The sequence below is a fragment of the Halichoeres trimaculatus genome, unplaced genomic scaffold (assembly GCF_033239565.1).
Source record: "Halichoeres trimaculatus isolate MK-OKI-2021-1 unplaced genomic scaffold, fHalTri1.1 fHalTri1_scaffold_9, whole genome shotgun sequence".
In the NCBI taxonomy this organism is placed as follows: Eukaryota; Metazoa; Chordata; class Actinopteri; order Labriformes; family Labridae; genus Halichoeres; species Halichoeres trimaculatus.
In genome coordinates, this window is record NW_027437188.1 from 1054511 (window position 1) to 1069553 (window position 15043).

At 42.6% G+C, this 15043-nt stretch overlaps 1 protein-coding gene across 3 annotated transcripts in view; it reads right to left on the reverse strand.

Annotated features, from left to right (window-relative positions):
* Positions 1-15043, reverse strand: part of eif4g1b (eukaryotic translation initiation factor 4 gamma, 1b) — a 73678-nt gene that overhangs the window by 18055 nt on the left and 40580 nt on the right. For all 3 annotated transcript variants that reach the window (XM_074679127.1, XM_074679128.1, XM_074679126.1), the window contains exons 9-11: positions 10956-11095; positions 2543-2635; positions 1355-1445 (exon numbers count right to left, since the gene is read on the reverse strand). In XM_074679127.1, the coding sequence (XP_074535228.1) occupies positions 1355-1445; positions 2543-2635; positions 10956-11095 (324 nt within the window). The remainder of the gene's footprint in view (positions 1-1354; positions 1446-2542; positions 2636-10955; positions 11096-15043) is intronic.

A 15043-nucleotide genomic window follows, 5' to 3' on the forward strand; every position in this document is an offset into this window, starting at 1 on the left:
GTCATAAATATCTACGCTATCAGAAGAACACAGCTAACCTTAGCAGAGGCTGCTGTTTGATTCCTGATGGGAATTCAGAACCTGGGTGGACTTCTACAATGTTTGTGTACAATCAGTCATACTCTTTTAATTTTTGAGTGTCAAAAACAGACCTTCTGCTACAGTAAAATATTCTAACAGGAAACAGCTGTTACTGGGAGGAAAGACATGTTTCTGCACTCTGATAGACTGTGATTGTGATGTTCCAGTTTGTAGGTTCATGTTATTGCGACTTTGTAACAAACTTCCGATGAGGGATGCACAACTGCACGACAAAGCTTTCAGTAAAGGCAGCAGAGGCCAAAACACTCAGGGTGTTGAGTCTGGCTGAACTCAAAGAGAGCAATGTAACTGCTGGCTGTCGCTGAAAAAAGGTTCATCAGCAAAGAAAAAGGTTTATTTGTCTTTAGCATCCAGATCACTGCAGAATAACTGCTGCACATGGGTTGGAATGAACGTCAGCGCAAACAGATTAGCCCCTTTTGGCCTTTAGCTTGTGTTTTAACCTTTAGCTTATGTTTTAGCCTTTAGCTGGTGCTCTATCTCTCTCCTGTTTATCTTTCTTCTGCTCTTCTGTCCTTTTTCTGTCTGACAGTTAGGCTCCAGTGTCCACCATCACTACAAAATTAATCACAGAAATCGTTTTCAGGAGAGAAAAACACAGATCTCTCTTCTTTCTACTACACTTCACCAGCTGGTGTGGTGTTGTCATAGAGACTTAGATGAGCTGCAAATCAACCCTGAAAAATAACCTGTTAGCATTAATATTAGTCCTGATGATCTCATTTTAAAGAGGATTACCTTCAAGCATTTATCTAGAAGGGAGACAAGATTACTAAAAAAAAAACTTTAATACTTGGAATAACAAACTGAGTGAGTCTGGAGAGGAAAAATAACTTTCTGATGTGCTTGGGACATTATCTGACTTTTCAGATAGTGTACCCCGAAGCCACTGCACCCAGTGATATGTCTGTCAACGCACCAGATGTTTCGACACCAAAACCTGCAGAACGGGACAGCCAATGAACAGAACACCCATGCTTCCCATGACCTTTTTTACCGACAGAACCAGCTAGGCATGTTTTTTGTGTGAAATTGAGATGTTTTTATTCTGTTGCTTGTACAAACTATTCTTCCTTTGCAAAAATCTGACCTTCAATAAAAGAAAGGCGAAACTAAATGTTTTTTGCAATATACTTGCACAAAAAGGACAATAATAAAAAAAACAGCATGTCATGAGAAGGCAAATACAAATGCTAAATATAATTAATATCATGATTACAGATTAACGTTAATATGTTCTTGTGGCACTCACCAGGTCTAACCAGCGCTGGTGCAGCAGCAGCTGGGACGCTCTCACCGTTGGCCTGGGTCACTGCTGTACTCTCTGATCCAGATATGGCTGACTGTTGGGACACACACACACACACACACACACACACACACACACACACACACACACACACACACACACACACACACACACACACACACACACACACACACAAAGGTAAGGAACAGTGTGACCTTATATGTTAGGGCAAACCTTAAAATTCCACATGAATAGAGAGGAAGAAAAAACTGCATTCACAGCCTCAGCTCCATCCCTGGTTGGCTGTTTGAATCACACGTCAGAGCTTCTAAGAGCAAGGCCGAGTGATTTTGACAGGTACAGTGTTCCACATGTATGAAGGCTGGATACCTGCAGCATTCCCCATAAAGTAGGAACACATGGGCAGTGCAGGCAAGTACATTCCTGTCTTAAATATGCAGACATTACAGCAGGGAGAATCAAAGCAAGTGTCAAAGTATGGAACACTTTTACAGAGACCCCATGGGAGAGAGGCAAAGTCCCCCAAAATCAGCATCGGTTAATCTGATTTTGGAGCTTTGGTGGATGTTTCAAACCACAAGTTCATTTCATAATGACAGTTTCATTCAGATTAAGGTAAAATGTCCATAACTGCTTCAATAAATTTGAGTGGAGAATGTGCCTTTAAAAAGCATCAGGCCTCTGAAAGAGGCACGCAGAAGCATACACACTCAGTTTGTGGTAACTAAATGGAGCAGCAGCAGGTTTCTTATTTATTCCCAAAGGAGGTCAAACTGCAAACACCAAAAGCTGGAAAAAAATAAACAAAACAAAAAACAGCTCCAGAACACCTGTGGAAAAGGAGCTAACATTTAATGCTTAGTATTATTATTCAGTGTTACAAACCTTTAAAAAAAATTGAGTTTTTACATTCAAAACACAGCCATCAGCCTTCATAACTATTAACACTGCTGTACTTAAGGCTTACTGTCACAAAAAATGTGGATCCAAATAAAGTCTGTGGACTACACCCACCCGAATTAATCAGATCTATCAGTTTTTAAATTGAATCAATGAGTGTTAGCTAATCACTGATGCTCTTTTCCTGTTTTTCTTCAGTTTTATGATTTGCCACAGAAGATGTGTCACAATAAAGGGAAACTGTTCCTTTAAATATGCGGATTATCTCACCTGTGGTGGAGTTGGTGTGGAGCCACTTCGCCCCCCTGACATAATCTCCTCTGTGATATCTCGACCCCCTTGGTTCGGGTCTCTTATTCTGATCTGTGGAGGAGAGAGGAGAGATCCGTTGTAAGAGTAAAAACAGCAATGATGATGAAAAGAGAAAGAGACGCGTTAGAAAACTCAAGAAAAGTCCTTAACTCGGATGAAAAGAAAAAAAAGTAAAAGGCAAAGGGCTAAAATGTTTTTTGTTGAGGACAGCATATTGTAAGAGAAGAGTGGACTTCCCATAATGCATCACTGTTGTAAAGTCATTAGCCCTTTTTCTGCATTTATGACCCGCTAGCTGCCTGGGTTTCAATGAAAGCTTACATTTCTCACATTGTGAACACTGAGGCGCACCAAATCCAAACACTAACCGCGAAGCAAATTCCTCTGCCGCACAACTGAATGTGCTTTAGCCTGTTAGTCACTGGTAAAGCCGTTTGACGGGGCGAGGAGCCAGTTTACTGACTTGAACTGAATTGTGTAAAAAATTCCGCTGCTGTTTTAAGTTGTTGCGGAATTTGTTAAACACCACAAGGCAAAGAAAACAGTGAAGGAGAAGAAAGTGAGTTAAAAATCTGATCATTCGCTCAAGGAGTGCCCATACGTTGCCAACACATGCTTTCTATTCGGCTCTCTTTCCTCTCACTCACACTCTACATACTTACTCTGCTAAGTCAGAGCTGTCATAAACTGGTATGAGTCAAAATGCTACGAAATCAAGTTGCACATACTTCTCTGTGTTGACAGTGAGACACTAAAAACTTTGTCTGTCCTACTTTTGACTCTAAAAGCAACAATATGTGTTGCTAATGACCTTTACCTGGTCCTCTCCCGCCAGTAACTGTCCTCCTAAGCCATTACAAACCTTAGCAGGCCTCTCTCATCCTGGGGCTAGAGTTGCAGTTCCAGCAGACTCTGGGCTGGACTTCAAACCCCTTCAAACAGGGGGCGGTGAATGCAGCCGATTCAGTTTTATCTCAGCTTCACTCGCACACATCCAGGCTGTGACAGAATAGCTGCACCCTGGCAAAAGGGTACGAGCAGGGCTGGGCCTGGCTGTCAGTATGCTAGCGAGCAACTTGACTCTCTCTCTCACACGCTGTAGAGAACAGGGAGAGGGAGAAAAAAGGATAAAGCGACTGGCCTTGTAAAGCTATGGTATTGGAATGCATGAGCCCGCCCACTGAGACTAACAGACAGTTAAAGGGGCTGGAGGGGCAGGCTGAAGGGGGGTAGGGTGGGAGGGTTTCCAGGAAAGAAAAGGTTTCGTTATCAAATGAGCAGCAGCTAGCAGAAGAAACTCCCCCTACCTCAGTTTCTCTGTCTGCTCGGTCATTCCTCATACTAAAGTCACTCCACAGATTTTTTTTTTCTTTTTAAAGGCTCACCCCTTCTGAGGAAAAGAAACTAGCACAGGAGGAGGGAAAGAGGGAAGAGGAGGAGGAGGAAGGGGGTGCCACAGCAGCAGAGGAAGGCTGGTTGGTCAGCCCTTCCGGCTCAGGAGGAGGAGGAGACCAGTGGCCACGTGGAGCTGAACTATGTGCTGACATGTCCTTCCCCCCTCCCCTCTAGGTTTCTCTGAGGGGAAGAGCAAGAAACGAGGAAAGTAGAGAAAAAAGGCTATTTGCAGTGCTACAACTTTGGCACGTCAATAGATAGCTTAAAGACCAAACTGGGGAAATATAAGCAAAATCTCAGTCCGGGTTTGGGGAAAGGTTTGGGTTCATTTTTAAATCAAAAAGTTCCCGCACTTACACACTCACACCTTTCTGCATGTAACTAGTCAGAGCTTTGAGCTCAGCAGCCATGTGGTTCACTGAACACACTCTACAATGAAAGGTCACAGCTTGCGTGCACCTTGTGTTCTGTAAACATGTAAAAACACACCAAATCTCTGCCACCAAAACCAAAGCTTTGAGATAATCACAAAAAAATGCTCTCACACCCAGGCACGAACATCCTCCACTTCAGCAGCTACAGCCTTAATCCCTTATTTCCTCCTCTGTCACTCTGTAGTCACTGTAAAACTTTGACATTTTGTAAGCATGTGTGTGACAGAGACAGTGAATGTTTGTGAAGCCTTGAAGCTGGAGTTACAGCAAGGGGCCCATGGGAATGAGCCAAAGTCCACCCAAGGTAACTGCAGCTGCTGATAAGCTGCCAAGTTCCCCACTGAGAAGGACCAGACATCATGCAACACTGACAGTAAAGAGTCACAGCTTTTACCAGGCAACTGTGATAAGGTTTACCCAACACTGGGCCTTAAAAGATTGAGGAATCGATGGAGAAAATACAGATAATGATGTGTTTTTTTTCTGCATAACATATACTTCATTTGGGGAGTTACATCTGATGGTATAGTTGTAGTATTTGGCCATTAAAGGTGAAAGTTGACCTTACTAGCCAAACTTTTTACAAAAACTACAAGTAAAACAAAAAGTCGACAAAGAACAAAAATGCACAAATACAGCCCACTGACCTACAGTTTTTTCACCCTGACTGCAGGCAACAAGATGTTTGCAGACTTTTGCCCATATGAGTCGGAGCATTACATTCTTACATTTTCCACAGTGGACAGAAAAGTTTTTAAAATCTACAGTTGGATCATTATTGTAGATCATTCTAAGCTATAAAACTTGAAGGAGATTATAGAATTGCCAACTAAATGACCCTTCAGACCCCCTGTAACATTTTTTTTCTTTAAAAGAAAAAATGTAATGAGTGACAAATCCAGTAACTTTGTTGAAGTTTGGAGACTCTGATATGAAAACATGTACTGATCATAAGGCTGAGCTATGATTTCTGCATGAACTTGACGCACAGAAATGAGACGCAGAATCAGAGAGAACATGTCTGGCTTTAATCATTTTAACATTGCACAGCGTCCGTTCCCAAACTGCAAGGGGCAGTAGGGGTGGCGTAGTGGGTGGGCACAATGATCCCAGGCCCACCCACTTTCTGACCAGCCCGCCTTGAACTTTTCTCTGAAAAAAAAAAAAAAAAAAAAAAAATATATATATATATATATATATATATATATATATATATATATATATATATATATATATATATATATATATATATATATATATATATATATTATTATTATTATTTTTCTTTCTTTAATTATTTTTTAAAATCTGTTTTGAAGAGGAACATCCAAAATTTTTGTCACTTTATGCTCATTTTGTTATTGTTAGATGCCCCATCTTTATAGGATGAGCAAAGTTTGTCAATCCTTTAGCCTGTTGTTTAAAAAGTTATGAATCATTCAGCCAGATTTTGGGAAAGACTGTAGAATTCTGTCTCTTATTTAACTGTGGTTAATGTTGCTGCTCTTACAGCCTATAATTCATGGAAAGTTGAGGCGGTGAAGCCCATTGGTGTGTTAGAGCACTACTCTTTTCATTGAGAGCTACTGCTGTCTGATGCACTAACATTTGATCATATATTAAAGAATAAAAAGCATTCAAATCTGCTTTAAAATGTAAACAGTAACAGTACTATATCTACAGAGTAATAGTTATTTACTAACTTTTGTAATTCAAGAAAACACTAAGCACATTTGCTGTGGTGTCAAACTACAGCAAGTATTCCCAACTAGTGGTGACTAAGTTGGAGTTGGTGGAAGTTTTTTTTTTATTTATTTATTTTTTCCCCCAAGTATCAGCTGTTTGGAGCACAGATGGCCTAGAGGTTTAGGTTGTGCTCCATGAGGTTGCCCTTGCGCAGGTGGCCCAGGTTTGGATCCGGCCTGTGGCCTCTTTCCTTCATGTCACTATCACCCCGTTTCCTCCACTATCCACTATCCTCTCTTCTATCCAATTAAAGGTATAAAAAGGCCCCAAAAAAAACTTTGAAAAAGAATCAGCTGCTGGTATTGGCAGCCTTCACCAGTACCCCATACCTTGAAATAAGGTCGGTATTGGCCCATTACTAATACCCAGTATTGGTACTCACCAATCCCTATCCATGACAATTGCATGCAAAAGGGTTTTTTATGCAAATGAAAGGGTGACTTTTAGGACAACAAATAGTCTTTCCTAACTGAAGAGTTGGCAACTCTGGGAGAATTGAAATAAAGAAAAATTGTCCATCAAAATGACTCTGATGTCACACTTGGGCTGAAATGGATAAAAATGTTACCAATTTTATTAGCATCCTTAAAAACTGCAGTGTTAATTAAAAACCATTTTGTTTATTTTTTATCTAAGATTCCCTTATTAAAAAGTTGCTTTTCTGGGAAAAAGTTTGAAAATGAAATGTAAGCTGAAGGCACAGTTGTGTTTTTTTGTCCATCAGTATGGAAGACTCAAATGTTTCTGGCATCACATAGGTCTGGGATGTGGAAACGCTGATTGCATGAGTGAGAGGCACAAACTGGGGCTACAGTTCACAGAGAGCTACCACATACCAGGCGAGGGCCATCTTACAGAGAGGAGGAAACAGTAGACATACTGTGGAACTGGGGGAATATGTCGCACAGCACTTTAGCATGACAGAAAGTTAAGGTCAAGCTCCCTGCTATCTGTTTCAGTTGGTAAACTGAACTCCATGTCCTGACTGTTGAAAGACTCTGGACTCATCTTCAGATGGGTTACAAAACTACAGTTTGTCTTAAAGCCACCACATATCACATTGCTGCTTTCCATTAGTGCCCAGGGCTGTTCAATATAAATGGAAATGACTAGTTGAAAAGAATTTTAAACCATGGCAATTTTTCCTGAAATATGAAAGCAGAGCATTCAGAAGTATTGCATGTTGCACTATTTAAGTTTTTCTACCAAGATTTACGCCAGATTACCTTGATTTCAGCAGTCTATGAAGGCTTACAATATTGAAGCTCTCTTTTGATTTGGCAACTTTTGAAAAAATATGCAAATTTCTTCACTACCCCTATATCTACTTGGAGATTGATTATTGAGAGAGTATGTAAGTTAGAACCTTCAGTTTATGTTTCTATGTGCCATTATCACAACACCAGAGTTTGCAGTATGACCCTCCTGAATTCAAAGTAAATGAACCCTGAACCACCTCCACATCACTGAGGTAGCTCCTCTCTTAGGCACTAAATCCACATGAGAGTCCAGATAGCATCTGAAAAATAATGAGCTAATGCACCTGTTATGTTAAAGACATGCTAACTAACAGAGCCGCCGAGGATGGGTTTCCTTTCGACATTCATGTCAGTATCTCACCATGGGACATTACTCTCGTGCTGTCCCCCAGAACCAGACACCAGTCCTGCCTAGCAGTCAGACATGATGTCTGCTCTCTAGAGAAGGGACCTCCTCCTCTTTTAAAGGCACGACACAATGTCACTTCTACAGTCGTCAACCTCTTCTCACTTCTAGAAGCAACCTCTCAGATAGCAGGTGTAACTGATGGCTAGCTAAACCGTTCATAGAGTGATCTAACCCCTCAGTCACTGAACACTACCTTAAAGCTGCACAAGACAACTGAGCCTGCAGTTGGTCTGTCTCCAAACAGAAGCTGCTGCAGCTCGTCACCATACTAGCTGTCACAGTTAGCCACCACGCTAACTGGTTCTCAGCTTTTTTGATGGAGCCTTCCTGACTCAGTGCTTGAACATTTTATCACCATGGAGAAAGGTAAGGTGCCAGACAAGCTCTGTACATGTGGTAATAAGTTAGCTGGGGCAGACTCCCACTCTGTATGTAGCGTGTGCCTTTAGTTGCAACATGCCCAGGATACCCCAGGTTATTTGTTACCATTGTGGTTGCGTCTCTCTGAAACTCGCTGATGCAGGCTAGCATGCCAAGCTAGCCTGCTGAATGATGATCCTATGATGGGGGTAACCTCACTGCCACATCACCGCCAACTCTCCAGACATTCTCAAAGCAGGCCAAATACACAGATTCTGGAGAAGAAGCCATCAGCCTCGGTTCTGACAAAAGATGATGAGGACTGTGTGGAATCATTCATCACCTCACCAGCTGCAAATGCCAGCAGCTGAGGCTGGTGTGTGCAGTGGCCCCCCAAATCCAACTGCCAGTACTGACCTGCACAAAGTCTGCAAGAGAGCTGCTGCAAAGCTGGGCATTGTGTGGCCTGCAGTCTTTGCCAAGACCTTGATGTCTCACTATGAGGGAAAAAACCTGCCTAACGCTAAACTCTCTAGCTGGTGCTTCCGGACTTCCCAGAGTGCCTGAAGGAGGCTACCCGGTCTTGGAGCCACTCCTTGACTGTAAAAAACCTTGGGAGGGTAAGCATTGGACTGGGCTGATGTGGAAAGAAGATGATTCTCACACCTTCCGCTGGTCGAGCCTCAGTTTGCATCTCACCTCCATCCGTCACACAACTCCACCATGATCTCTGCAAGCCCCTCCCTGCCTTCTAAAGCCAACAGTTTTCAGTCATCTCTGCTTGAAAAAGGTTAAAAGGCAACGTCAGTGAGGGCCCCAAACGCATCGTCGCTTCTGCTAGCCTACCAGGCAGAGTTAGAGGTCGGAAGGGCAATCTCACACACTCTGGAGCTGTTGGACAAACTGTGTGTGGTTGCCAACTTCTGCTTGTGCCAGCCTCAGCCTCCAATGAGCAATCGCAGCCATGGCAAACCGCCTGAGCTACAGGGTGCTTGGGCTAAGAAGCCTAGCAGTGTGATGCAGAGGTACGAGGTGAGCACCCCCCGTCACTTTGGGGGCAAAGAAGAAGCCCCCAGAGTGAGACAGGTGATGCCAACACCAACCAGCCAAGGCATGATTTTTAGCAAGTGTCGACCAGAGCAGAGATAAACAGATTCGTGGCCGCATACAGTGTAGACAACAAAAGCTTTTTAGGCATGACGGCTCACTGGACCAACCCAAGCAGTTTACAGCACGAGAAAGCCAAATTTGCTTGCAATCACATAAAGGGATGACACACACATGATGTTGTCACAAGTAAGACGGGACAGGTTCACTCCAAGTATGGACTTTCTCATAAGGTGACCGCAACTGTTACTGACAATGGGTCAAATATTGTTAAGGCTTTTAAAATGTATGAGTCTGGAGCATCAGATTCAGACAAGGAGGGGGATGAAGATCAAGATGTGGCATTCACAGATGTGGAAGACATATCATTCAGCAGCACTGACATGGAGGGACACACTCGCTTGTTGAGGATAGATGCTAGCCTAAAAGGAAAGCGCAGTCACACCAGAGCTCACCACACAGAGTCCTAAGGAGGTTATTTCAAATCTACAGAAAAAGACAAATGCCCATCTCACTGTCATGTGGGGCCCTTTGTTTTAAACAAATATAAATACTTTGGACATTGTTATTTGAGCATTGTGATAATTTAGGATTTATCTTCAGCCTGTAGAATACATATGGGCCTAATTAAAATAACAAAATGATTGTAGACCCAGTATCAGCCTTTAGCTTATTCTTGCTTTACATTAAAATAGATAAATAGGGTTAGGGTTAAAAATATGCACGACTTCAGCATGTAATGTTACAAATGATTTAATTCAAGACAAAATCAACAAGCTCCATCAGTTGATTAGAAAAGTTCATATTTAAAGATAATTTACGCTACACCGGTGGGCTTGGTCAGAGAGAGCTATCAGGTAAAAATGGATGCTGATCCAGGATCAGACCATGCTGTGACTGCTAAAGGAATGTGTCCCCCTGAATGGCTTTTACACACGGCTTTCTGACAAAATTCCCCTGGAGTTTCATCTGGTACCTGCACAGGCATGGGTTAATATTGTTTCAGTGACAGAAAAAAAGAAGCCAGGTATTAGCCAAGGTCTATTATCGTTATGTTTTGGAGGACAAAATGCAATGGTATCAGGCTGACCCCTTTCTGTGTAAATATTTCATGTTACAACGTGCATGTCATGGTCAAGTGCAGCCTGTATACGTACAATTCTTTCTTCTTCCTAAATTTAGTTGGTAGGGCTTATATTCCGGTGTGCCCAATAGTCCGGAAATTACAGTATAATTCATAACATAGGATCAACATTGAACAGTAAAACCAATGTACTTCCATGACCCACAGTGATAGCATAAGCTCTTAAAGTGGCCCCGTCTGAGTGCAGAGGAAACCTGCAGAGGAGCAGGGAGGGGGTGTTTGGTGCGAGTGCTCTGGGCTTCTGCTGCACAAAATCACTGCTGTAGGGGTAATTTCTGCCCTAAACCTTGTGATAGGACCCAACTTGTTCCATCCCCGAGTATCACTTTAAGAGTCTCTGATATTCTCCTCCTAACATTTTCCCCCTTGTGTGTCAATGAAAGCTTTAATGTTGGCCTCTCAATGACCAGCTTTGTTATTTAATGTTAGTGCTTCAAACAGTGGGGTAACTCCAACCATGGAAAACCCTGAGCAACCTGTTGTAAAGGTGTCATCTGTAGTAGCACGCCGACCATACCTGTTTACGTTCTCGTTTGGTGGGGATGTGCTGTGGAGGCTGAGGTGGAGGTTGCTGCTGTTGAGGGGCTGGGTTCATAATGACGGGTGCCGCCTGCACCGAGGGGGTGAACTGAGGCTGGGCAGGGTAGTAGGCCCCTGCTGTGGATCAGACAGAGAGGAGAGTGTAAACTGACACATGCTGACTGAATCTTATGACACATCAGACAGACACAGTATCTCTCACACACACACACACACACACACACACACACACACACACACACACACACACACACACACACACACACAAAACACATGGCAGGTGTTTTCACAACAGCATACACTCCACCTTGCCGCTGTTCTGACAGTCCTGCTAGGCTGCTTTGAGACAGTTTGATAACTTGTTGATTCACATTGTGATAGGTGCAGTTTTACATCCACAGTAAAGGTTAAATGTCAAGACTGTGAGGTAACAGAACTTTTTAAGTTCTAGTCTTTTCACTGCTGATGGAGGATGTAGTACGTTCACAACAAGAAAAGCAACACAAATTGTGTGCAAATAAAACTCAGTGACTCTTCGACTCCTAGATTACTAAGTCAACATGTTCCTTGTTTGTGCTTTAGTATTCTGGAAACTTTTCTCTAAAGACTAAAGAAAGTCTCTTTGCCAAAGAAAGTACATAAACTTGAGCTTTGCGAATCTCTTGATCTGTTAAAGTAAGAATGGAAAACATTGGTAATCATGTAAATTATGAGAGACTGAAAAATCAATGCAGATTAAAGTTTGGTGACTCAAGCAGATAAAAACAGTCACCAAAGGTCAGTCATACAAGTTCATCAGCAGTAATACCTGTTATTTTGAGAACAGCAGCAAAAGAAGTTTTCCTAAACTGGCTCTTAGTTTTCTCTCAATATATCTTTTAATTAATGTGACACATTTTAAATGTTTTTCAGACAGCCAGTGTCTGCCTGAAAGGTTTTGCAATTGAACATAGTGTATTCAAACACATCTTAACTTAAAGCTCCTGTAATGAGTTTTTATTTGGTTATGAAATAGACAAGCATTTGATCTGATGCCTCAGCATGACCTACAGAAAGAAACAAAACCACAATCTGAGTATTCTGACATCATTTGATTGCACTGTGACACTCATGTTTATGCTTAAACCTATTTTAACCTTCTTTTTTGTCAGTTTATTTTAATTAAATTGGTTTCAATTGTTGTCTTTTATAATGTTGGGCTGATCTATTAAATACTTCAATGTATCTCTGTAAAACACTTTGAATAGCTTTGTTGCCTAAAGGTAGATGGAAATAATGGATGGAAAGATGGATGGAAAAAATAAAAGTAAACTTATTTTTTCTCCTGTACCAACCACTGCTTTATGTTAAATACTGTCCCTGAAATTGTTTACATTTATATCATATTTATAACTGCCTTTTTTACTACTTTTCCTGTTGCTGAGACCTTTTTTCTGTTCAGTGTATTGAAGAGAAGATATCAGTAGAAAAAAATAACTGTGCTGATCATAATGGGCCTCATTCATTTATATTTGCATAGAAATGTTCTTACTCTGCGCACATAATCAGGACATACGTGAAATCACCGTCAGATTCATGACACATGCGTACTAGCCCATTTCGTTCTTACCACCTTCGTATATAAGTGAATTAGAATAATTCTAAATTGACGAGCGTGTGCCTGCAATCTGCAGTCAGCATACTACCATGCCCTAATTCACCTATATAAGGACATCTGTCCGGTGCATCAAAACGAGAGAGCTCAAGGACAAAGTTACTGAAGATGGCCCCAAGAGGCAGAAAACAGAAGAATTTCACCTCGGCTGAAATCGAGGTGATTCTTGAGGAGGTGGAAAAAAAAAAATCAATACTTTTCAGAAGTGTTACGGCAGGAGTGAAGATGCAAAATAAGAACGATGCCTGGGTCTTTATTTACAGTTAGATTTACAGTTAGTATGAATGTGTATGGGAGTAGGTGTGTATGTGTGTTTGCCTGCGAATGTGTGTCTGGATTGTCTTTTTCTTATGTTGTTTTTAGCCTCTGTGAGGCACTTTGTGTTGCTTTTAAAGCATGAAAAGTGCCCTATAAATAAAAAAAGTTTGAAGTGGTTTGATATCAAAGTGGACGCAAAGAAAAGACTCCTGGAACAGAAAAAAATGAAGGAAACTGGAGGAGGGAGAGGACCACCTGATCTGTCGGCTCAGGATCTTGGGATGGCAGCGATTATTGGAGACACCTCTATATCTGGAATATGTTCCAGAAATGAGGGTGAACGCAAAGGGATTCAGCCCTCACCGAATGGTCAGTCATTTAATGATCGATATTTGCAGTTGGCTGCTATTGTAATTAATGAGTGCTAATCAATCAGAAAAAAACTTTTATTCAAATGAAAATGCTGATTACTCAGAATAAACAATTCAATTTGTAGCCCCGGGTGATGCTGCGGTGGAGGAGGCGGCGCTATCAACGTCCACGTCCGCACTGCCCACGTCAGCCCCACAGCCCACTCCTGCCGCCCCTCACCAGGAGCCTCGTCAACAGGCCCATGTACCGATGAGGTGATCAGTAATCAGCTGCCTCTCCTGGGTGCTGTGAGGGATGTCACCACGGGCATCCAGGATCTGAACAACACATTAAAAGATTTTCTGAACATTTTTGTGAAATAAAAAATATGAGTGAACATTGAAGTTGTACGTGTCATTTGTTCAGAAAATGTTTGAAATTCCAAGAGGAAGAAAGTTATTTCATGTCTTCATTCAGTTTGCATTTTGAAATTTGCTCTATAACTTACCTCAATTACAGACGCTCGAGCCTGAATTGCAGCAGGAGGTCCTTTGTCCTGCACACTTTATCGGGGGTGTAGAGTAACTTGCCACCAGCTGTGTCCAAACACAACCAACAAGCCTTCAGCAGCCCAAATGTGCGCTCTACTATGGCACGCGTGTGGGCATGGATGTTGTTATAGCGCACCTCTTGGGGGGTTTCAGGATTTGCAAATGGAGTGATAAGCCAGGTTTTAAGGCCATATTCCCGGTCACCCCAAAAAAAACATCATTTTAGCACAAATAGGATAGAGACTTTTGATAAATATAATACAACAAAATATGCTCACCAACAAGCCATCCATTTCTGAGAGCTCCTGCCTCCAAACGCATGCCCACAGGGCTGTTGTTTAAAATGAAGGAGTCATGAGTGTCTCCTGGCCAGCGGACCACAACATTTAGGATGTGACAATCAGCATTGCAGATCACCTGCACGTTGATGGAGTGGTAATTTTTCTGATTCAAAAACTGCATGGAGTTCACAGATGGAGCTTTGATGCGCACATGGGTGCAGTCGATTGCTCCAACGGTTGTTTGGCATTCAACTCAATTCATGGAACCCCCTCTTCACATCCACCGGGCTTTGTTCGCTATAGGGGAATTTTATTTAGCTGGGAATTTGCCTAATGATGCCCTTTAAGACCTTCGGGATGGCACGGCTCAAGGAAGGCTGTGAAAACCCAGCCAGATCCGCTATTTCTCTCTGAAATGTGCCTGTTGCCAGGAAGCCTAGAGTGGACAGGACTTGGACCTGAGGAGGAACTGGGTGAGATCGGTGTGTCTGGTGGCTTAGATGCGATTCCAGGGAATCCCAGAGTTGCAGCAATACATGTCTTGGCAGTCGGAATCGGCTGCTGAGCCATTCGTCACTCTCCTCCAACATGTTCTGACGATCTCCGACAAGGGCTGGCGTACGGGGATACCGGGGATTTCCCGGGTGGGCCGATGGACCGGTGGGCCGGTGGGACGCAACATGAGAGAGAGGGGGCAGGGCAGATCAGGCTGTGGCAGAGTTGCCTGTCAATCATGCTGCTCGAACGGGGGACAGTGCCAGACAGCATTGTTGGAGGATTTAAAGATTGCGGTCTGTTGATAGCCGATGCTGTCGGGGGGCTGACAGTCTACCGATGTGTCCCGTTGTTGTGGGCTGGGCCGAGTCAAAGTCCCGGGCTGTTTTTCAGTGTTGTTTATTTTCTGGATCATAAACTGCGCTCAATTTTGCTCAATGCATGCCCATAAATAGGGCTCTATAGTGGTTTTGGC